This window comes from Neolamprologus multifasciatus, chromosome 22, assembly GCF_963576455.1.
Source record: "Neolamprologus multifasciatus chromosome 22, fNeoMul1.2, whole genome shotgun sequence".
NCBI classification, from domain to species: domain Eukaryota; kingdom Metazoa; phylum Chordata; class Actinopteri; order Cichliformes; family Cichlidae; genus Neolamprologus; species Neolamprologus multifasciatus.
This window is the reverse complement of record NC_140459.1, coordinates 6,946,117-6,971,996: the sequence shown is the minus strand read 5'-3', so window position 1 is coordinate 6,971,996 and position 25,880 is coordinate 6,946,117. Positions and strand designations below refer to the sequence as shown.

General features: G+C 41.3%; 1 protein-coding gene across 1 annotated transcript in view; it reads right to left on the bottom strand.

Moving 5' to 3' along the window:
- erf (Ets2 repressor factor) overlaps positions 1–25,185 on the bottom strand; it is a 71,890-nt gene extending 46,705 nt beyond the window's left edge. Inside the window, exon 1 of the mRNA XM_085148451.1 lies at positions 25,016–25,185. Within this exon, the coding sequence (XP_085004577.1) occupies positions 25,016–25,028 (13 nt within the window). The 5' untranslated portion in view covers positions 25,029–25,185. The remainder of the gene's footprint in view (positions 1–25,015) is intronic.
- Positions 25,186–25,880: the final 695 nt, after the last annotated feature.

Genomic DNA, 25,880 nt, shown 5'->3' with positions numbered 1-25,880 from the left:
AAATCATTTGATAGAAGTCTATTTGCATGTCATTGAGTGACTACCCAGCCAGAGGAGCTTGTTAAAGATCTGATGGCAGTTGGGAGACAGTTGCAAAGAACACTATTGGTAATGAATGGGACCATGTACCAAAAAATCCTGGATGAGGATCTTCTCCCCTCATGGAGAACACTGAAGATGAGTCTTTCATCATGACAATGAGATTTGTGTAAAGCTGGTAACAAACTACAAGAAACATCTTACCGCTGTGCTTGCCTACAAGGGTTTCCCCACTCATTCAAATCAAATCAAATATTCAAATCAGCATAACTTTTTCAAAAAAAATCTAATGTAGTGAGTTTTAATGTAATGTGAATAAAGCATTCCGTAATATATGTATATACGTCAAAAGAGTTTAATCATCAGTCACATTTCAGAAGTGGTTGGTGCCACCCCACGCCCCCCCTCTGTATACACCCTTGTGAATTATATGTAGCAAGCACTCTAAACATCCCACAATGCCCTGCAAAAAGTGGCGTGCACCCACTACACCACCCAGGCTTTTTATACTATGATGCGCTGCTCTGAAGAAAAGGTGATGGACAGACGAGAGGAATGAGAGCGATACATCATAACATAAACTGGCACAGCGTACGTTTTATGTATCAACAGAAAATATACGACACAGTGGATACAACATGCTGATTTTGATCCATCATATATCAATTTGCCCAAAAAAAGTTATTATAGTTTTGCATTTTGAATTTTGTTATTTTCACTTTAGTTTAGTTTCAGTCGGCTTCCAGTATGGGTTTGCACCTTTCAGTTTACTTTTATTATTTGAAAATGTCCAGTTTTAGATTTGTTTTTGTTATTTAAAACATTGGTTTTAACCTTTTTTTAAAAATATTATAATTTGGGATTCGGGATGTTTATCATGTAAATATCCCGAATCCACATTTGCTGAATATTTTCTTTTAGTTAGTTTTGCCCCTTTGCAAAATATTTCAACAAGTTCTTTTGTAAAAAGTCTTGTTTTTATTTCTGTTTCAGTCATCTAAAATCATCTGCCTCACCTAGTTTTTGTTTCAGTTTGGTTAATGATAACCTTGAGCTCATTTTATAGTCCACTACAAAGAATTCTCTATAGGACATCGTGAATAAGTCACTGATTTTAGACATTGTCCTTCTACAAGCAAGTCATACAACAGAGAAGTCATCATAAGCACCTATTATTTGCAAAGTAATTTTGAAGATTTATCTAAACTAACTATAAATTGTCACCAGAGTGTAAAACCTGCATACAATCATATTCTTTGCATTAAAATATGTACTGGTCTCTGTTTCACAATTTATAAGAGAATTTTTCTAACAAAACATCAGTTAAATCTGATCAAAAGTCTAAAAGTACCACCACCTATGTTATTACTGCATTTTCCATAGTTTTTATTTTAGGATTCTTAAATCCTGAGTCAAGAACCTTAAATCTTAAATTTATTTATGACATCCCCTCCTTGTATCATCTCTGTTATAACTTTTAATTGCTTCATGAACCGATCTTGAGTGACTTGTGTATTAGGTTATTATTTCTGAACTGTGTGTGTGTGTGTGTGTGGACAACCTGAAAACATAGCGCTCTATAGTTGTTAAAAAAAAAAAAAAACCTTTCACAATAATTAACTCCTAGGACCTGGCGTCAACATATGTGGACATCACATTTTGGGTTGTCTAGGCCAAAATACAAAGTTTTGTTCTACAAGGGCCTGATATCCACCTACGAGGACATTATACTGCCACTATCCTATTGAAAATTAAAGCAAATGTCCTCATATGTGGATCTCATTTTTCTTAGAAACCACAATCAGTAAAAAAACAAATAAAACAAAAAACAAAATTCTTTGTTTTTACATTTATCAGGTCCCAAATAGCAAAGAGAAATTAAAAATGCATGCCATGAAAGAGTTCGGGTCTTAGAGGTTAAATGTGTTTGATTAAGTACCTTAGACTGCATGTAAAACATGCATATGGCCACTTTAATGTCACCCATATTTCGATGACATCTTGCAGCCTTAGGCTGTAGCTTTCTACTTGATGATGATTGAGGCGTGGTTCTTAAAAACTGAGGGTCAGTACGTAAAGCAGCGACTTTTCACTCACATGGTAACTCCAACATAAAACAGGCCCAGCTTTATCATCCCTTGTAACTCTAATGAGGCCGGATTTGACAAAATGTATTTAAGACCTGCCGCTACATGCTGCTAACTCAACAGGAAAGCGTTTTTTGAGATCACAGAAATGAATGAATACATTTAAATAAATAAGCCCAGAGGTCAATTACTTAGTCTTACTTTCTTTTACTTTTACAAGAACGACAGGACGATGAGAGAAGATGCGAGAATCAGGAATGCTCAGCAAGTGCAATTTTATAGTCTGGAAATTTAAACTTTACACATAATATCCTCATTTATTTAATACATTTTGAATCCAATACTGCATCTTTATTTCTGAGTAATTGTCATCCCCACTCTGCACTGCTACTCCTTAGAGGATCTTAGAGGTTCCCATTCACCCATCCATTCAGCCATCCATTTTCTGCTGCTTGTCCAGGTTGTGGGGAGCATCAGGCTAGGCAGAGAAGCTCATCTAGGGGAAAACCGTGGTGTTCCCAGGACAGCTGAGAGATATAATCTCTCCAGCATGTCCTGCGTCTGCCCCGGGGCCTCATCCCAGTAGGACATGCCTGGAACACCCCACTCAGGAGACGCCTAGGAGGGATCCTGGTCAGAAGCCCGAACCACCTCAGCTCTACTCCGAGTCCCCCCCCGCCTAAATGACTGAACTCTTCACCCTTATCTCTAAGGGAGAAGCCAGCCACCCCTTGGGGAAAGCTAATTCTCGCCGATTGTATCTGTGATCTCATTCTTTCGGTCAGACCTAGAGCTCATACATTTCAAGAAAATTTCAAATGTTCACACTTTGGAAACGGTCGGTTTTGGTCCGCGGGCCGCATGTTTGACAGCGCATGTTTTTGTTTGCCCCAAAGCTCAAGGAGCCAAACATATTAAATGAAATGTGGCGTTTGAGTACCAAGAAAAAAAACCCGAAGACATTTTCGTCAGATATTCTCCATTTGCGCTTACGACGTATTTTAATGATGAATAAATATTTTTGTTTCAATGTAACTGCAATCAGAGATGAATCACAGAGGGAGATGACGCTGACGGTGATGTGGAGTGAGTCATCGTGCTAATAGACGATCTTCCCAGAGGACCGCGGCTCATCGCTGCCCTGAGCTTCCGCCTCTGCCTCCAGTTTGTCGCCCGCTCTCTCCCGGTTGGCGCGTCACGGCGTTGCTGTGGAGACCCATCACCGCCGCGGGTCATGAGAGGTTCCGTGTTTACCTGTAAACTGCGACAGCGAGGCAGCCAGGGAGCCGCCATCCGTTATTTATACACGCAGGGGAGGAAGGAAAGGGCCGAGCAACAGGCGCTCTTTTCGCCCCCCCCCCCGCGGGGATCTGGTGAGAAATTTACATAGATTGTAATTATAAGTGGACATCAACTGGAGCCCATCAGGCGCTTATTAGCATTATGGGCTCATACAGCCACACTTAACACACATCCACACACACTGTTCTCCCACACTCTTTTCTTCCTCTCTAATGAAGGGCCCTTCAGCACTTACATCAGCTCTGAGGAGGCAGCAGAGGGAGAGGGAGTTGAAAGAAAGGAGCAGTAATTACTCAAGAGCGTGAACTGGAGAGCAGGGAGCGGGTGGAAGGAAATAAAGTGGCGAGACAAAAAGTGTGGGTCTTTTCTTTTGCCTTATTTCCAGCCAATCAGCCATCGCACCGTCTTCTCCTCACATCCATCCGTCCGTGCATCCATCCATCTCCGTTCCTCCTCTGCTCATTTACTTTGAGTGGCAGTGTGTGGGAAGTGAAGGGCATCCTGTGGGTGACTGTCACACACACACAGCCATAATAACATCAGCAGTACAACAGAAAACATCTCATCACCTAAGACTTACTTCCCCATCCTCCTCCTTCTTCATCCTCATCAACCTTTACTTTTGCCTACATGTCCCCCCCCCCTCCTCCACCTCCTCTTCCTCCCCCTCAAGTGCTCTCTGCTTCCTTATCTTCTTGTCTTCTTCTTCATCATCATCATCTTACCACCTGAATGCTTCCATGTGATGCTTCATAACACCTTCGCCCCCAAAAACACTCCACGATGAGTCACTTTCTTGTGAGAAGCTGGATGAGAAGAACGATCCCGCACTAACGCCAGCTGCAGACTGTATGTAAAAACCTGAAGTAGCCACCCATACAAAAAAAAAGTGAAATGTGAAAAAGTCTGGACTCACCCCCTCATTTCTTTGTGTTTTGCTTCCAAGGTGCCAGACGTTCTTCTAATCGTTTTTTAAAACTGGTCTCGAGGAAAAGTTCTCCAGGCTTTCTGAAGATCTTCCAAAGTTTTACTTTGGACATTAGCTGCTTTTTCACTTTTAGCCCGAACATTTTGACACCTGACAAAGAACCAATTTTACATTTTCTCCTAGCACCTGTTGCAGGAACACATTTATGTAGTTGAATCTCTAACAGACGCCAAAGATAAGACAGTTTGACAGGATTTAAATACTAGTTTTTCAGCAACAAAGTGATTCCCAGACAACTGTTAGCTGAAAACCTGTCATATCTCAAAATGTTGTGCAGTATGTAGTTAAATGAAAAATAAAAACCCCAAAACACACACTGGGTACGCCTGTTCAACTGCTTATTAAATATGGTGGCAAGTCTGTGGCATGTATTTTGACACGTAAACATGATCAAGACGACCTCTTGGAGTTCAACCAGAGCATTAAAATGAGGAAGAAACCTTATTTAAGTCACTTTCAATGCGATGGTCTCAGTTTTTCAGAAACTGCTGATCTGCTGGGATTTTCCCTCACAACGATCTCCAGGGTTTGCAGAGAATGATCTGAAAAATAGCTTTCAATCTGAGAGAAAGGCAACAGTAACCCAAATAAACACTTGTTACAACCAAGGTGTGTAGAAGAGCATCTCTGGATGCACAACCCACTGAACTATTAAGCAGATGGGTTACAGCAGCAGAAGAAAACACAAGGACCGACTCCCATTAGCTAAGAACATGAAACTGGAGGTACAATTAACACTTTGCCTGATCTGATGAGTCTTTATTTCTGCTTTCAGATGGTGGTGCCAGATTTTAGCGTAAACAACACGGATCCATCCTGCCTTGTATCAATGGTTCAGCGTGGCGCTGTAATGGTGTGGTGGATAGTTTGACACACTTAGTACCAAGTGATTATTGCTTAAATGTCAAAGCCTCCCTGAGTATTGTTGCTGACAACGACCATGTAGCCACTTTATGTAGGATAACACTCGATGTCACGATGCTCAAATAATCTCAACACTGAGTTCACTTCACTCACACAGCTTCCGCAATCACCAGATCTCAATCCAGTAGCCCACCTTTGTGATGTGGTGGAACTAGAGTAAAATCGTTGATGTGCAGCCGACAAATCTGCACCGACTGTGTGACGCTAACATGTCGCTAGGCAATAAAATCCCTAAAGAAAGGTTGTAGCACCTTATTTGAATCTATGGCAAAAAGGAGTTTAACCTTGTATCTATTGAAGTGGCTGGTGAGTGTATATCTGTTTTATATAATATTCTTTATCACTGGAGTTGAGCCAAGATAGCGAGTTATTCCCCACAAGGCTGTTTTTCCACTGTTATACTTCTAACACCACACTTACTTTCTTTTAGTGCCGTGTGGGTTTCTTTAATAATGTCTCTGAGAATAATCATGTTAAACACAAGCAAACATTAACACCTTAAAAGGTGAGGCTTTCACACGTCACAGCTGGTGTAAATAATAACATTTATGTTTGGGGACTGATTTGAGGTCCACCTCGCTGTCACGACTTCCCGAGGGGTTTTTATAACACCTGTGCTCTTCCTACTAATGCCGGCTGTGATGAAAGGCGTAATAATGACACAGTGTTTCCGCCTCAGTTTGCCCCTTAGCTTAATGCGTCTCCTCTGCTGCTGCTGAACTTTTGTTCAACCCGAGGACGCATCAAGACAAACGGAGAAGGTGAAGCGTGAACAGTCTTGTTGCATCTGGTTTGCGCGGCACAAAAACAAAGAATCCACGTGGGTTCATTTGAATGAGGAGCAAATATTCAGTTAGATTTTGCTTTAAGATCCCTGTGCAGAGCTAACAGTGTGTCTTGATTTACAAGAAACTGCCCTGCTTACTGGAAGGAAAAGTGAATTATAATATAATGCAAAAACAACTATTTCTCATTTTGCCAGTGAGCTTTTAGTCCTGAGAAACCACACAATGCATTTAGCTGTGTAGGTGGGGAGAGGCCACTGTACGGCAAGAAACATGCCATATGAATCAAAATACATCCTCCCACCAAACCTTCGCTCCTTCGTTAAAAATCTGTAGTTTGTGTTCGCTCTTTAGTGCGCTACACACTTTCAACCTTCGAGAATGAGACGTGCTGAAAAATTTAAATACTCACTGTGGGCATCACTCGCTGTGACTTAGCAGATTCTAATCTTCATCAAAGCCTTTTCACACATGAGCTGCAGCTTTGAAACCGATAAACATTTCCAACAAATCCTTTAACCTGCTAACTCCCCAGTGCAGGAAATGGTTTGGTGAATTCACAGTAAGCGACCTGACATGGTGTATCCTGCCCTCGCCTTAACCAAGTGGAGTATTTCCAGTGGTGAAAAGTTTCTAAGGTGAAAAAAGAGAACTTTATTTTCTCAACAGAGACCAGAAAACGGTGAAAACTGCTTATATCTATTTAAGAGATAGAGTACCGTCAGATTAGTGCAAAGTTATGGAGATGGACAGACAGTGTACTGGGCTGGGTGAAGGTGAAGTTTCCACCAATGAAAATGCTACGTCCAGGTGAACAGAAGCAATATTTTGGGATTCAGTCTTCTGGGATTTTCAGGATTCAGGGACGTGCTGTTGGAAAATTGCACACGAGCAAACAACTCTGCCTACCTTTGCAAACAAACCCGAAAACCAAAAGCAAAAGCATGGATTGATGGGTCCTAATGAATGAGTCTAATTAGAAAGATAATACATTTTGTAAATGGAAATGATGGAAATTGATTCAGTAGTTGCTCTCGTACATTGCTGAAAACTGTTAGACTATGAATAATTATATTTCAAAGCCCTTAACGAGCTTCAAACAAACAATTACTATGCTGGGGTTACTCCTCTTATCAAGGCTAAGGAAATAAACGTGGAAAATGTATCAAATCTATCAAATGTTACATGCAAATCTGTCAGTGGGTATCTGCAAAGCTCCAAGCAAGAAATTCAAGGACAGTTCAGTCATTTGTTGCAGAAAGCAGCTGAAAAGGACAAGAAGGTAAAACAGATTTGAGAACAAATGTCTGTGAAAGAGTATTTCTTCCACAGAATTTCAGTCTGCGAGCTGTGATGAGCGTTTAGACCTGAGCTGCAGTTTGTTGATGAAACAGGCAGTGAGGGTGGCCTCGTCGGGGGATGCGGACCGCGACTGCATGTGAAAAGCAATGGCAACAAAAGCCCAGCAGGAGAGCTGACGCTACATATGGGTGAATAGGTGGAGTGATTGGGACTAATTAATCACCAGAATCACTATCACTGCATTAGAGGTGTTAATGACCCAGCGCTGCCAATGAGGTAAAGTTTGCGACCCTTTTCCTTCGCCTACTTTTTGCATTTTTTTGTTCCATTTGCCAAACTCTACATGGTTCGCGTCCTTATTTGTTGTTTCAGAGCCAAGTGTTTTCTATCTGAGGAAATCTAGCTTGTTTTGAAAATGGAAAACAGGCCTGAGGGGGCAAATGGTAGCAGAGCCACACCCAGAGTGATCAGCACGCACTCTCAACAACAGAACTGTAAAGGGAGAGGCCTTTTGACACCGGCCCATCTGCATGCATAAGAAAACACTGCCAAGCACACCCAGTAGAGGAGTAAAAATGAAGCAGCGAGCATGTTCGTGACAGCAGAAAATGTTTGGAGGGGAAAGTTTCTCCGAGTCCCTGCTTTTTTTTTTTTTTTTTTTTTTTAATACTAAAGATGGAGTGACATTTTCCATGTCGTGTTCCTCTGCTCTGCACCATGACAGTATGTTAGTGGAATAAGGAGGCCCTTGTCTGTGTTTCTCTGTGTCTGTCTGTCTGTCTGCCCCCTGGCTGGTCAGATGATGTGTCTGTCTTTTCTTTATGGAGGTCTGTCTCTCGGCAGCTCTCGTCTCTCGGTCCTGGATTTGCAGATAAGATAGAAAAAAAATGGAGGGAAGAAAGACACAAGGAGAGGTTTTTAAAAGAGGATAAAAAAAAATAGAGGTCAGGAGAGGAGAAACTAGCGAGGATAAGTAGAGGGGAAGGGGGGAGAGAGGGAGTGAAAGAAAGAAAGAGTGAGAGAGAGTGAATGGGCCCTTTGTGATCAAAAGGCTTGTTTATTTTCTTGGCGCTTGAACTCTTCAGGAGCCACATTGGGCCTGTCTGCACTGTCTAGCTCGCGTCCTCATCGCCTCCCCGACAGCCCAGCAACCAGCCCTGAATTCACCGAGAGGAGCTGGGCCATCTCAGAACCAAAACAAGCACATCAAGCACGGAAAAAAAAGAAGGTTTAGACACTTGAATCACTCGAAGCACACTCTGCTAAACATCCTGAGCACTCGAGAGGTGGTAGGCATGGAGAAAGTTCATTTCAGATTGAGTCAAAACAAGAGTTTCTTAGGTGTGACGCCTACTTTGATTTTCTTTTCCTTTAGTAAAAAGTAGAAGCTAGTCATTCGCGTACAACTTGTAAGTAAATTTACTTCCATTTTACGTAGTGAAAACACACATTTCTGCATGTCTTTGATAGATGACAGTCATGCTGATTTACATTTTACTTACTGTGGGAATAATAAATTACGATGCACTGTTACAATGTAGAGTGTATTTAAATGCTCAATTTAACAGAAAAGAAGCCTTTGTAAACTGTTGTTGGACCTGAATACACTTTCAAGTTTCCAAATATATCGACTATTTATCCTAAAAATGAAAAGGACCAAAAAAAAAGTTTAGAAAAAGTATTCATGTTGCAGCTGTGTGTTATTTTTTCCAATGAGACATCTAAATAATGCACAATGTGAGCAAAAAGAGACACATACATGACTTCCATCAGCCTCATTTTCAATCATTTCTACTTGTGGCCTTGTCAAACCACATTTTCTGTTACAAGTTACAAAAAAATCAGTTACAAATTCACAAAAATTGGAGGTTAATTTGACTTTATGGTCACCTCTGCTCTGGTGTGACATATTGCACAAACCAAACTGCAAAATTTATCTTATTATAGTCCACGCAGTTCTGTTTTATTGCTTATCACGGACCTCGAGGATGAATAAAACACAACCTTGGAACAAAATAATCAAGGTCTGTCAGCTTTTCTAGTCTAGCTTTTTCCAGCTTTGCAAACGTGGACCTTGTTCTTTTTTAAAAATGTCAGATTCATTTGTTTCCATCTGCACGAAACACACAATTTGTGCATGAATTTATACAGTAGATTACATTCTCCAGAATTCACCTTGGCATATTGTGTATTTTTAGAAACTTTGATCTCTAAAAATTCATATAAAGCTCTGTGCAACATTTCTTTGCTTCTTCATTTCTGTAGAGAACATGATTGCATTGATGTGGAATATGAGGTGCAGATGGTTGGTTCTCTTTGTTTCTGCTGGTGTGTTATTCTGCAGTATATCACGTATAAAGTACACAAAGTTTGGGTTTTACTCAGTGAGTGGAACTTAAGATGAAGTAAGCTTTTAAATATCAATGGCTATTAAAATATACTAACTCAACTTTGCCTCTCAGCTGAATTCCTAGAACCAGACACAGCAAAACTCCTACATTACACTCCATTATAGTGCATTGAATTATGTTACGTCAAACACTCCACATCTGGGAGTTTTGCATCAGGCAGACACAGTCGTATGCATTCAGTCTCACTCTGACACAAACACTCTCTGTTCGCTGCCTCCCCCTTCTCTCCCTCTCTCCCCCCTCAGTTGGTATTCACACATGTGTAATGGGATTAACACGCTGCTGCGCCGGGGGAAAGGCGCGAGGACAGAAAAGGAGGAAAAAGAGGAAGGTGAGGCCATGGAAGAAACGGGGGAGGTGGAGGAGAGAGATGAGTAAGAGTGAGTGAAGGGGCCAAAAAGGGGAAGGTTGAGGGGGAGGAGAGAGCGGGGTTCTGAAAAGGAAAACAAATGTATAGAGGAAGGAAAGAAAGAGAGGTGGTACTGCTCTTTCCATTAGCTTGTTATTAGGCTACGGGAGGTCACGGAGGACGTTGCAGGCTCATTTGAAATTCAGGGAGGACACCTCCCTTCAAACTTTACCTCCAGTTCAAAGCATCTGAGTGATGAATCGCATTTATAAGTAAACAGCAGTCTCATTAGTGATCAGTTTTTCAGAGGTGAGAATTCATGGCAGCTTTAAAAAGAATGGTTTTAAAATAGGTTTTAAAGAAATATGAGCATAGGTGCTGATTAAATATTAAATGATTAAAAGTGTATTGACTTAAGCAGACTTCATATTCTTTAAGTGAGCACACCAAGCTTTTAAAATACCCAGTAGAAAAAAAATCCTACTGTTAACTGAGAGTACAGTAGAGCGTCATCTGCAAAATGATTAAAGTGCTCAGTAGAAAACTTTGATCCTTGCCTGAAATGTTTCCAGTCATCTTTTTGCAGCTTTATTATCACAGTGGGGAATAAAAGATGTGTGATTGCTAATGAAGTAGAACCTCACAACAGTTTGATTCAATCTCTAAGTTTGTGTTTTTCGTGCATTAGTGCCATTGAAAGTCTAAGAGTTTAGTGGGGAGGCCACACTCAGAGGCATCTAGATCAGCGGTCTCCAACCTTTTTTGCGCCATGGACCAGTTTATGCCCGACAATATTTTCATGGACCGGCCTTTAAGGTGTCGCGGATAAATACAACAAAATAAAACTAGTACCGGTACCGAAAAAAAGAAAATTTATTCATAACACACGTGAAAAGACCAAGGAAAACTGAGTAAACGATAAAAACGATAACAAAATAACGCTGAAAACCGATAAAAACCCTGAAAACCATACATTTCACACCTGAGCCTCAACTGTCGCCCGGTACCAAACGACTCACGGACTGGTACCGGTCCAAGGCCCGGGGGTTGGGGACCGCTTATCTAGATGACATCATGGTGAGTCCAACTGTTATTTGAAACCACGGTTCTCTGCTTGTATTCAGAGCACTTTATTTGTTTTCTATGTAAGGTCTTACTGTCACAAATGTCATGTAAAAGCTAAAATACTAAATAAATGTACCTGAGCATTTCCTGTTATGGAAGGAAATAAAAATATAAATACTCAAGTTCAGCGCAAGCCCCTCAAAACTGGATTACAGTAAATTATTTAATTACCAGTGCAGTACTAGTAGTACTATCATCTAGTTATTTTTATTTTCTGCCACTTTATTCCTCTGTTTCACTGCAATAATTTAACAGGATTAACATTTTACACAAAACATATAAAAGAAACTGGATTACACATTTAGTATGTACCTTTCTGGCTTGCGACCTCTAATAAAATCTAAGCACGTGCTTTTTCTTTTTTGTCCAGAGAAGATATTTTTCTTGTTCTCTTTCCACCAAGGCTCATAAACATAAAAACAAAGATGTTCTATCGCATTGTGTGAGTAATCGCTTGAGAGATTTCGTACCTAGATATTGACATCTTCGCTGGGTTTCAAAAATGGCATTTGTTTGCATTTTCTTGAAAGATCGAGTGACGCCACGGCATGCAATCTGATGATGTCACATTTTAGTACCTGCTCCGATCGGTTGGAACTAGGGATGCAACGATACCAATTTTTTCAAACCGATACGATACCGATACTTGGATCTGAGTACTTGCCAATACCGAGTACAAAAACCGATACTTCTACCACACACACACACAAATATACAATGAATTGGAAGACAGGTTTTATTTTATTCTCTGCCGATAAAAAATAAAATTTTAATTAAAAATGACCACAAAAAAATTTCAAGTGAAAAATAAGCACTTCTGTTAAATTATTGCAGAGTCTCCACATTGTAATTTAACAAAATATCACTGAACTATTGGCACTGTCTCGAGCTTTCAGAATAATAAATAAACACTTCTGTTTGGAATAAAATCAATACAAATTAGGTTTGAGAATAAAATAAACTTTTAAATTATTGCAGAGTGTCCATACTGTAAACAAACAAACAAAATAACTTAAGTATTCGGCATTGACGAACAAACTCCTCATCTGCCCGTGGATCATCAGTCCACTGTGCCGTTAAACCAAGGACTGACATCGCACACACTGCTTGTCTTTACCTCTTCAGAAAGTTTTGGCACCATTATCTCCCTGATTTTCCACGGCCGGCATTGGCTGGTCATCCAGAGCAATAAAATGAGTCAGAGCCTCTGTTATTTTAACTGCCCGTGGATTTTCTCTTGATGTTTTTCATCGCTTTTCCAAAACCTGAGTTAAAGTTGGCTGTTCCGGTCCACACTGCTGACATTTTGTTTAGCCTAGCTACAGCAGCCTCCAGTTTCTCTTTTTTATCTGGAGCCACCAGTCTGACTCGTCTAACCCTGTGCCTGTTTAGCACGGGATGTCCCCCTAGTGGCCAATCTAAAAAACTACAACAGAAATGACCAGCCACCCTCTGATTAATGAAATAAGTTGGTATCGGTTCATGGTATCGGTTAACTTTTACGAGTATGAGTACACACACATTTTACAGTATCGGCCCCGATACCCGTATCGGTATCGGTGCAGCCCTAGTTGGAACCCTGGCCGAGCAGCGCCTGTACAAACTCTGACAACTGAGGAAGTTCGGGGTCTCTCCAGTGATCCTCAGGACTTTCTATGCAGGCGCTGTGGAGAGCATCCTCACACACAGAACATCGCATCCTGGTATGGGAACAGCTGTGGTCAGGATCAATAAGCTCTTCAGAGAGTGATCTGTATGGCAGAACGCTGCTACAGGACTACTCTCCCCTTCCTACAGGACATCTACAGGAGGTGGAGGTGCTGGTCTAGAAATGGTAAACGGACTGGTTCTTATATAGTGCTTTTCTACTCTCTCAGAGTACTCGAGTACTCACACCCAATCTTACAAGCACTTAATTTAAACTGAGCTACATTCACACTCTGATGATGCATCAGAGAGCAACTTTTACTATCTTGCCCAAGGATACTTGGCAGCAGACTGGAGGAGCCTGGGATCGAACCACCAACCTTTAGATCAGTAGGTGACCCTGCTCTACCTCCTGAGCTACAGCCATCCCAGAACAGCTCAGATATTGAAGGACCGGTCCCATCCCAGCAACAAACTGTTCCAACATCTACAATCAGGCAGAAGGTTCTGCACCATCCGTGCAAGAACAGAAAGGCTCAAGAGGAGCTTCTATCCCCAGGCCATCCAGGTCCTAAACCAGAACATGACCCTGGCATCCAGAGCTGCAAACAGGATACATTTATTACAAATATTGTTATACTAACAAAGAAAAACTAAGCATCTAACACAATGATCAGGAAAGTGCTGGAGAATCAGGTGAAGAGACCATGCTGCGAGCGAGTTGGCTACAAGCTAAGCTAAGCTAAGCTAGCGAAACCCCAAAGACAGAGTGAGTGAATACTGCGAATATAATTAGCGGGTGAATTCAAGAGAGAGTGTGCTTTGGACAAAGCACATGAAGATTCCACTATGAAATAAGACTTACATATATCTTTTAATTAAACTGGCTATGCAGATAAGCTACACAAAAACACCGCTGTGCGTTGAGAGGCAACATGAAGTAAGAGCACCATGCAAATGTTGCCACCCAAATCCGATGGAGGTAAAATGAGTTTTTGTGTTATTCAACATGACTGGGGCAACCAGGTGGCCTTCAGGTTTAAGTAGCCTACCTATTTAAATCCAGTTAATCACCACCACATCTCCTGACTACTTTCTAGTAGTGATTTAAAAAAAAAAAAAAAAAAATCCTATAAAAATAAGAGATAAGATAAGACTTTATTGATCCCACAACGGGGAAATTTTTGCGTCACCTCAGCTCAGGTACAGATATCAGAAGGAAATACAAAAATACAATAAGTACAATCAATGAAAAAAAGTAAGATAATACACTATATACACAATTGTAGCATACACCGTATGTGATTATGGATATAGTTGGAAATATGGAAGACAAACTATATAGCTTGACATAGCTATTGTACCACTACTATTCCTGTTTATAGACATGCGCGTGTGCGTGCGCACACACACACACACACACACACATACATATGTATAGATATACATACATATATACCTGCACATGTCCATACACATGGAAGGTCCATTATGCATGAAGTGGTGACCGTGGATGTTCACAGTGTCCAGAGACTTTGCCAAATAAACAATAAAAAAGTCATTAGAGTAGATTAATTAAAATGTCAGCGTCCTGTTATGGCATGGAAAGGAAACTGTCTGACCAAAGGTGTTCTCACTGAGTTGTACTCACGATGAAAGAGAGAAAAAACATGGGAAACAAACAGTGGACCAACTGGCAGACTAATCAGACTAATCTGTCTCCCGATCAAATGCCAGCTGTGATTAAGAGATGACTAGAAAATGCTTTGTTTCCACTTCCTAAATGACATTTAAAAATTATCTGATTTAGTGGACAGCATAAGATGGAGTGTGTTTCAAATCAAGAACCGATGCTCAGATTTTAATTTATGCTCATGAATTATGAATCTGTCCCACACACTCTCATCCTGCCGTGATGGCCACTTGAATGTTCTTTTAAGCTCTTTCAAAAGTTTTGTCACTAATGAACTGCCATAAATTATTGCTCCGCATAATGAAGTGCACAGGAGAGACTCGCACACTTACGAAGTGGTGGGAAGTTGGGGGGGGGGGGAAGCCAGCTTTTAATTAGAAGCAAGTCAAGTCTTCTGCAGAGTGACGGTGGAGTCATATTCAATAAACCTTTAATGTGAAGAAAGAAAGAGACAAAGAGAGACCACATTCAGTCCTCAGAGGGGAAGAGGGACTGCAGAAAGGAATGTGAGAGTTATATTTGACCTATTTGCAGTCCTGTGCCAAGTCTGTAATGGAGAGAGAAGAAGAAGTAGAACATGAGTAAGGGGAAACTGGAGAGGGAGAGCAGACAGACGAGGGGAACGAGCGAGTGAAGGAGAGAAGTGTGAGTTGGCAGGATGTGAAGAGAGGGGGGAGAAGGAGATGCTAATGAAAGAGGAGGAGTGTGAGGGAAAGAGTGAAAAAGAGAGAGGGAGAGAGAGGGGATTAGGAAGCGGAGCAGCCAGCAGTCAGTCGGACTGAGAGCGAGGTATGTGAGGAACGGTGTCAGTCTATATGGAGCTCAGTGTGCATGTGTTAACAGTCTCTTCGGACTATCTCTGGAGGAACTCCCTCTTCCTATTGGCACCATGCACCGCTTCCTGCCATATTACACTCCATAAATACCCAGACTACTCCGTCACCCTTCAGTATAGAAGCCGACTGTCTGTAAGCTAAAGGAGACTGCAATCCAAGATGATTTTCTTTAATCTGCCTCATGCGCTTCATACGTTTCTCAGAACTGCTTTCAGCAGTCCAGCAGAATGTGTTTGGACTTGTTGAGTTCAATTAGGTGGGCCTCGAGGGTGTGCCAAGCTTGTAAATAAAGCCGGGTAGCAAGCCAGATTGTTGCAGTAGCTGGATTTCTCCACAGCTAATCTACAACAGAAAAGGCAGAGACTGTGAAAAGGTTACATTTTCAGTCGAGATTATAAGGAAATGATCATTTATGTACTTGTGAAGTATTTACCTCACTCATTACACTAAAGCCATAGCTAATATTCTCCTGATCATGTCTTTTTTCCTCTTTGATGATTTTTTTGTCAGTAAATGTAGCTTTTGGTCTCAATTTATCTGCTCCAGGTAAATTTGACTTGTGGTGGCAGAATGATGCAGACACATCAAAACTGATATCAAGAATCATCACAGCACTTTAACACAAACTTAATTGTGCATCAACACAGAGACAGAATAAATGTAAAGCTCCACAAACTTTTTTTGACCACTACAAGACTGACAGAAACATGTTTACTGTCTCTGAAACCTCACACTTGTTAGGTTCGCCGTGCTACTACTGTGTTGGACCAACGTTTGCCTTCAGAACTGCCTTAATTCTCTGCAAACGAGTTCCTGGAAACATTCCTTAGAGATTTTGCTCCATATTGACACGATAGCGTCACACAGCTGCTGCAGATTTGCTGACTGCACATTCATGCTGTGATTCTCGTCTTCCACCACATCTCAGAGGTGCTCTGTTGGATTGAGATCTGGTGGAGGCCAGTTTGAGATGATCTGACTTTTGTGACATGGTGGGTTATGATGGGTAGACACTGGTCATAAAGTGATAGACATGATCAGCAATACTACTCAGGTAGGCTTTGTTTAACCCTGGAGAACCCATGGGGTCAAATTTGACCCCATGGTTTCCCTAGAAAACCCATGGGGTCGGCTCTGACCCCATGGGTTTTCTAGGGTTAAACAATGCTCAGTTGGTACTATGGGGACAAAGTTTGCCAAGGAAACACCGACCACACCAAAACAACACCAGCCCGACCATGCTTTCAAATGTTGCGGCAGACATCTAGACTCATCAGAGCAGGCAACCAGTTATGCTGCCTTCTTATCAGCTTGAAACTGTCTGCCAGTTCTCCTCTGACCTCCGACATTAATAAGATATTTCTGCCCAGAGAACTGCTGCTCCAGCTCTCATTTGTTCTCCTTTTTCCGACATCATCATTTAGGAACGTTTTAGGTACCCGAAAGCGTAAAACGCTGACGATTTGTCACCTAGCATAAAATATTACGCTTAGGAAGTGAGAACGTGTTGGCTGCTCCCTGGATATTTTTTCTTTTTTGGACCATTCACGGCTAATCCTAAATGTGGTCAGCAATTTCTGAAACACTTGGACCAGCCTGTCTGGCGCCAACCACAAGCTCAGCAGATCCTCTTGACCATGTCTATATGTCTAAATGATATACTGCTAGGTGACTGGCTGATTAGACGTCTGCGCTAGCGATTAGTTGAGCAGGTGTACTCAAAGTGTCTGGTGAGTGTATGTACTATGATCCTACACTGCTTAGTGATTAAGACATCATTTCTTGAGAATTCTCTTTGCCTCTGGCAATGCCAATCTTTTATTTAAACACTTAAAAATATATGCTGGTGCAGCATATTAGTGATCTGCAAATAGGTAAGCACTAATGTAAATCAGTCTTCAGTTTATGCCCAGATATCTACTGCTTGCAAAGTATAGTTTTGCACAGCAGCAATCCTGCACTCTGGAAAATGAAGAGTTGGGAGAGACACAGCCATCACATCAATGCCAAAAACCCAGAGCATTGCAGGAGATTTGAACTTCTCGGCTAAAACAACCCACGAAACCCTATGCAGTAACCTGACATACACCTCCCTAGAAATGTATGTTACTTCAAAGCAACCCACAACAAGCACGACTGGCGTGTTCAGTCATTTCCCCCGAACTGACTGGAAGAGAAAGCACGAACTCTAAAAGAGAAACCCCACCGCCAACTAGTGTGTTGGCATGTCGCGCACTGCGCTTGGAGAGCAGCGCGGGCACACGCTACAGAAATATAAATCTTGGCAACGCCGTCGGCCATTTGTGTAGGCTACGACGTAGGCTCTACATAGATTCAACACAGAAGCCTAAATTAAGCTTTGTGGCGCAGATGCCAAAGGACATCCTGTGCGTGATTTACCCACGCCAGCTGCATCGACGAAATGTCAGGATTTGACATCCTGGGAATAATTATAGACTGGAATCTACCTTGGATGAGTAATTTCAGTTCAGCGCTGCACTTTGACAGTTTTAGTTATTAGTTGTAACCAAGACAAAGTATTTGGTTGGTGGCTGATAAAATAAAAAGTGAATAATGACTATTCAAAACTGAAAACACATTAGGGTAAAAGATTAACATCTAATTATATAATTATTATATTGTATTTGAGTGAAAATATAGTACATTCTGATTCAGTAAAAGGACTAGATGTTACTATCCCTAAATGGAGAAAATCTTGAGGGATGGCTGTTATGAGGAAAGGCAGCCCAGAAACTTCGTCGTTAGGCCTCAACTTTTGGTCTTTTACCCAAGCTAATCTGCCATTACAGTAAAGTAAATCACACATCAAACAAAAACTGAGGACTAAAAATAAGCGATTTCCCTTTTGGGTGGTTTGTGAGATTGTTGACTTAAGGCTAAACACTTGTTTGAATGTTCAGGATGTCCCCATTTCCACTGACTGTAATTCACTGTCAGCAAACTCAGTTAAATGTAAAATGTAGTTTAGCATCGATGCTAACAGGCTCGTTGCCTCGTAGCATCTCACAGTAGCTCATTCAGGAGATTTTACTGTCTGTTGACAGGAGAGACAGAAAGGTATGTAAAAGTCAACGGCGCTAACATGGTGACAGGCCAGTGAAAATAGTAATAGGTGCTTGTATTCACTACGTTGTTGATTTAAATGTCTGTGGCTTGGATGCAAACTTCAGTCTCAGGAGTGTGTTTTTCTTCTAGTGGAGGCTTTTAACCTTTCTGTTCAGCACTACATTTATCTGCATGTCACTTTCTCCCCCTCCTTTTCCTAAACTCCTTCACTTCACCTCACCTCTCCTCCTCTCCCCTCCTGCGTTTCTGCTCCTCGTCACCCTGTCCCGTTTCCTTTTCTGCATGTATTGCGTGTTTCTGCACGCCGACAGGAAATCAAAGCTGAGAATCAGCAGCCTTCTTTGCTCTACTTTTTCCTTATCCTCCTTGTCTTTATTGTTTGAATACATTGTATATGTTTAGACTGACATGTATAGTCTGCTTTCTTGGTCTATTCAGGCACGCAAAGCTCTGCTGTATGTCAACACTTGTCTGTACTTGCAGGTCTCTGAGAAAAATTACAAAGAGATTCACGCAACTTGAACACACATTGCATGTATTTGAATGAAACCCGATGCTAATCTTTTGTTTAGCTCCATCCTTTCTGGCCTACATAACTGAAAACTATGAAATAAACATGAAATATTGCATCAGTTTAAAGGTCTGGCATCTCTGTATCATTTGTTACTATGTTGGATTGATATTTGTCTCCTTCTTACGTCTTTTATACACTGATTTATTTGTGATTTATGGTTTTGGCGCTTAGCTCGGAGTGTCTAACACTGAATGGTTTGCGGTTGATTGTTTTGCTAAAACGCTGACAGTGAGCTTGCAGACAAATCAGCTGTCAATATCATCAGGTTTTTGACCTTTCTGTAATAAGACACTCCTTTTACTCCCAGGGTGATCCTGCCACCCACAATTATTTCTTCCACTGTTTGCAGTTATAAGACGGTGCGGAGGCGAGCGTTGGCTAAATAATGTCTAGAATATAAAATATCAAATGCTGGGTTAGGACAGGGTGGAGAGTGGTGGGCTTGGCTGCACACAGTTACGCTTGGGTGGGTTTGGCTTGAGACTGAGTTTGTCTGAGTTGGGTTGAGATTGGCTGGCACCATGTTTGTGTAGGTTTGGCTGGGGCGGATGAGCGAGAAGCGGCCTATAGGCCCTGCAATATGAAAGAGTCCTGCTCTTCTTGGCTCAAGTCTAGAGCGCGATGGCAACAGACATCACACCAGGGCTGCGGTGATTAGCCATCCCGACAACACCAGCCATCCGGCCAACCGCAAGCAGCCTGCCACCTACCACACACCCCGAGCGCACAGTTTTGTTTCTATAGCTACAGGGCGACTGTCTGCATCACAGCGGTTACCAGAGGACGTTGTGTCTGGAGGCGTCTGAACCTCGGGGAGACAGTCGTATGTCAGACGCACATGTGGTGATGGGTTTTCATGCATTTACATTTTAGGCAAGCAGCCATGTGCTTTCATGCAAACACAAAGGCCAGTTCACACCATCGTCATCTGTTCTGACGAACAGGAGGGGAGACGCCCATCCGAGGGTTCAGAAGCTGATGTGTCTTTATATAAAATCAAGTCTGCTCTCAAACGGATTGGCTCAAACGTGGCTCGCGGTGGAAAACTACAAAGTCGATTTTTGCTACTTTACTGTTGCAGTCAGAAGTTTACATGCACTCATCATGGGCACGACTGTCGCGGTAATTTGGGGGGTTTTAATGATTTCTTCGAGCTGTTATTTTTCCAGGGTGGAATGATTGTACAGCATTTATCTTGAATGACTTTAAAAAGCAAGAACTGGGAGCACAAGTTTGAATTTACTGTATTTTCTATTTTGTATTTATACACACCCACTAATATTTGGTTAAATGTCACATCTCTCGGTAGCCATCAACAAGTCTGGCATAATTTTAGCTGGATATTAGGCCGCTCTTCTTGGCAGAATTAGTAGAGTTCAGTAAAATCGGTTGGTTTTCTGACATGGGCCGAGCTTTTAAACACATTTTCTATAGACGTTGGAGCTTTGGGAAACCTTTAAAAAGTCTGTTAACCATTCCAAAACCAGTTTAATCTGTGTTTGGCATCATTGGCCTGTTGGAACATCCAGTTGCGTCCAAGTTTCAGCTGATGATTTCAGATAATGCTACCACCACCATACTTAACAGCTGGTACAGCGTTCTTAGGTTTGAAAGCCTCAACTTTACTCCTGCAAGTATAGCTCTTGTCACTGTTGCCAAAAAGCCCAATCTTTGTCTCAACTGACCATAAATAGTTTCTCTAGAAGGTATTTGGCTTGTCCCTGTGACGAGCTGCAAATTCCACTTGAGTTTGAAGATACTGATTTTCGAGCAGGTGGTTATTTCTTGATCAGCAACTGCTTAGTTCATGGAAAAATAAAACTCCCTTTGCTACGGACAAGGATGCTGGTGTTCCACGGTATTCATGTCAAGCCTTGGTGGTTCCTGGGTTGTTCCTGAACAACCTAAACAATTCCCCTCCATGTGAAGGTGATAGTTTGGGTATTCTTCCAGTGAGCCAAACTAGCAAAGCAACTTGTACTTAACATACAGTTTCTTAAACTGATGATATTTGAATCTGGAGTTGACCAGAAATGGCTCCAAGAGACCTTTCCAACTAGCAAATCTTCAAGTTTCCTTTTTTGCTGATTTCTTTAGATTTTCTGATTGTTTTCAGTATCGGTCAATCCAATGAGTGCTGTCAAACAAATCCTTTTCATGCCTGCAAAGAGGAACTATAGCTGTAGTCAGTCATGATCAATAATGAGATGTTAATAGGCTTTGGCCTTGTCAGGTTAGAAGACATTGTAGAGCCTTCAGCGTCACTTAGATTTAAGTGTACATTAGAGACAATCCAAACTCATGCCCCCAAGTTTTTAAAGTCATTAAAGATGTATGCAGTGCATTCATCCCATCCTGGAAAAAAACATTTGAAAGAAAGCCAAAGATCATCCATACCCATGATTGAACACTACAGTGGTCAAGAAAAACAGACTGTATAAAAAGGATGGACAAAGCCAACATGATGCTACCCATTAATTGGTTAAGTCTGCTTTTTTGTAACCTGTAGTTGAGCATTTTAGCTGCTGTTATCTTTGTTTTGCTTAAATCAGAGATAATGAAGGAAGAGTGGCGTTTTATTCTGAAAGGCTTGACATGTGTATATCACTTTAAATGGGACTGTTCTTATAAAATAAACATCGTTATAAATCACATCAGACTTTAAACTAGAAAGTAGGACCATAACTCCACAAGGAGAGCATTTACCAAGGTCATACGTCAAGTGAGAAGTAGGTCCCTGTTCTCAAAGACTTCTATACAATCTTCTTTTTGCCATCAGAAGAGTCTCCCCCTGCTGGTCATTGGGAAGAATGCAGGTTAAGGCACTCTCTCAGCAGCTTTTCAGGCCAATGCCACTATCAGACCTAAAGTTTTTCTATTTATCCATCTATTTTCTTTTGATTTGAGCTACCCAACTTTGGAGATATCAGTTTTAGAGATGTCTGCCTTTTTTATATAATGGAAGTAAATAGCATTTACCAGAAATTAAATAAATATGGTAAAACTCAGCAACAGTGTCCATTCCCAGAAACAGACACTGCAACTTTGGTGCAGTCAGTTTCTTTTATCAACTGTTTTCTTTAAAATTAAATGAATCAAGATTTATACACGGTGTAGATCTTGATTAATTTACTAATTTAGTGCTACTGTAAGAAAAGATCTGAATACTTCTTATATACCAACACTGGACACCTTTAACATCAATGAGTCACCACCTGTGAAATCAGCAGTGAATTGTGATGCATTTCAACAGTCATTTCTTTATATCCCCCAGAATAACTCAGACCAGCAGTTTGTACTGGTTTTACGCTGCAGACAGTTTAACTGTGTAACCAAATTTACATGTGAAATGTAGCAGAACACACTAACAGCCACAATGGCTCTCCCATTCAAAACAATGAAAGCTCATTTACATGCAATACAGCTCAGGAACTGAGTGCGGGCAGACAGTTTGTTTACAGCAACACTCCTGCAGATTGTCTCTAACAAGTTTATAAGAGTCTTTTCTGCTGCTTGGTGTTCATCTGACTGACAAAGACCTCAAGTGTCTGCTGAAGGAAATACCTCACAGCATCCCAGCCTATCCGAAGATTTAAGAGCGAGGCTGTAAAATGAGATTTTATTCTAAATTAATGCTGTCATCAGTTCTTTCAAGCTCATAGATTTTATGGGTTGTTGTGACATGAGATTCATAGTGACTTTTTAACAGCTTTGCTTCAGGTTATGTTTTAATGAAAAGTTTTTTTTTTTTTATGCGCTGTGAATTTTTGCAGTTTCATGGAGTTTTGCTGCTAAATGCTCTTGAATTGTCTCATTGTGGCAGTTAAATAAGTTAAATAAGTTTCACTTATTTCTCAATTATTTGTTTTAAATCCTAAATAGTGCCTCAGTGTTGGTAATCCAAGGATGAAACAGGAATAGACTCTTTAAACATCAGAGGAAAAAATTATAAACTCTGCATGGTCAAAGTGATAACGTGAAATTATAAGGACGAGCATTACGAACAACAAAAGAGTCACTCAAGAGCTAAAGTAGTGCTGGGTGTCCATGTCTTCATGCCTTTCAGTCATTGTGAGCTTTTTGTAATGAGGGGGCGCCACCTAGTGGGGTTTGCACTAAACTTGCCCGTGCTAATTCTTTAAGAGTCTGAAGAAAGGGATTTATACTGAGAATAATTCAAGAGAGTCTCTTTTTAAGGTGTTTTCTTGTTGTTGCTGTATTTAATAAACGTATTGTAATATGACTCTTAGCAAAGAGAAATAAATCAGTCTTTTTTCTTACTTTTCATCTATATTTTTGAAGGTATAAATTATATATTATCTTTTAGTTTCCAGCTGTGCAGCTGCTGTGATGAGGAAACAGACCGACTTATGATTCAGTTCTTTGACACCTTCTCTGCTGGTCATCATGTGGCTCTGAGACCCCCTGACCGACGCTCAGCATCGCCTCTGCGGTCAGACCGGAGCTGCCAATTTCAAGGTTGCTTCACACCTGGTATTTCATTTGACTTTCCAAACATTTGGCAGTTTCACATCTGGCATGCAGAGTGTGTAAAGGTGCAAACACAGGGATTCATTCATGGTTTACAGAGCATGGGAGTGTGGGAGAAAGAGACAGAGTTAGTTTCTTCTGTGCAGTGTAGCAAGCAAAGCTGCTCCTGAGGGACTCATGTGGGTTACAACATGTTAGTTCCCAGAAGAGAGACTGGGGCTGACTGGAAATGCACACACACACATATGCATGCACGCACATGCACACACGAACTAGGCCACCCAGATCTGAACCACCCAGGACCAATAGCAACATCATTATTTCATGTCATCGATTCATAGGGGAACAAAACTACTGCATCAGTTTCACACAGAAGTTCATATCTGCCTTTCTGCAGTTTCATTTCACCACAGCTGGCAGCCGGTGGCAGAAAATGTTTCACAAGACTGGGAGAAAGACAAACTAAATATTCCAAAGTGGGAGCAAATGAAAACCCAGTCCTTAAATTGTGTTTTTAAAAAGCAAAATGACAGAGTTGAATGTCGATTTGACCAGATAATAAGTTGGTACTGGACAGAGAACCAAGGAGACCGAGTTCAAAATTTTCCCCAGTAGCTATTTGTATGTGGAGTTGGATGCACTTGTATGATTTACTGTAGATGGGAGGAGTGCGGATTATGGTTTGGCTGATCTGTTAAATTAGAAACCCTCACACAACCCTGGGTCGCGCTCATAAAAAACAGATGAGGAGAAGCACGTAGGAACTGGCTGAGAAGCTGCTTTTAGAAATGAAAACCGGTTCGATACTTGTTCCCTAAACAACAGCAGCAGCAGCACTCTTTTAATCTCCCGAAGTTGCAGTTTCTGAGCCCTCTGTTAGTGCTAGGCAGCAACAAGGGGCGAATATGTGCAGGGGCGCTGCTAGAAATCTTGGCAACAAGAGCACCTGCACATTAAATTTCAATAATCCGTGGCAGGCTGCAGGGCTCCTGTCCTATCCTGCTTCGAGGATAGTCAGGGGCGACATCAGGGAGTGAGCCCCCTGAATGATTCAGGGGGCTCACTCCCTGATGTCGCCCCTAAACATGTGTAGCAGCAAGAATTCAAAGGGAGGTTTAGAAGGGTAAAAATTCTCGCTATGTCAGCAACTCTCGAGGAACCAAAACTGGGAGAGAGAGATAGGAAAGTGCAAGATAGGCAACATTTTTTTAAAAAAAAGGGGATTAAGAGATAGGTAGACTGTCAGCAGAAAGATGCTGCCACAATGGCTGATTGTAATTGTTCTGGCTGAACATGTGAAGTTGGTATCATATCCTGGGATTTGTTCTGGTTTTAAGATCTGGACTAATAATAAAATCGAGTGTCTTTATCTTACCTGTCATCGCCATGATTAGTCCGAGTTTCTGAGTAGGTAACGTCTTGGTTGTCACTTTGATAGTGGCTTGTTTTTCTGTCTGTCTGATTATCCTGATTACTCTCACATGTGTTGTCTCCAATCCCCGGCAACACCACTCTTAAGAAGCAGAAAGCGTGTGGGATGATGTGCAAACACTAATCACACACTTTATTAAGTACACCTGGTCAACCGCTTGCTCAGCCAACCACCTGGAAGCATCTCAGTGCATTTAGACTTGTAGACATGGTCAAGATGACCTGCTGAATTTTACACTGAGCATCAGAACGGAGAAGGAATTGGGACTTGAGTAACTCTGAATGTGTTTTGTACCAGGCGGTCTGCTCTGAGTCTTTTAGAAACTGATGACGTTCAAAATAGAGAAAATATCCAGTGAGCGGCAGTTCTCTGGATAAAAATACCTTGTTGATTTTGGAGGTGAAAGAAGAATTTGCAGACTGCTTCGAGCTGAAAAGAAGGCAACAGAAACTCAGAAACAACCAAGACATGCAGAAGAGCATCTCTGAATCCAGAGAGGACCACACTGGGTCCCACTTTAATATCCAAACAATTGTTTGTTATTTATAGACACATTTTTATATATTTTGAACTTAATTTTTAATTTTATCTCTTTCTTTTTGTAGATAACGGCAGCTCAGCTTCATACAGTTTCATTGCTATAATAAAGATTCTCATTCTGTCAGCTAAGAACAGAAGACTGAGGTCACACAGCCTCAGTAAAGGTGAGCAGAAGAAGGCTGGAACAATATTGCCTGCTCTCATAACTTCATTTTTGCTGCTACTTTTGAGTGGTAGAGTTAGAATTTGGTGTAAACAACTTAAAAGC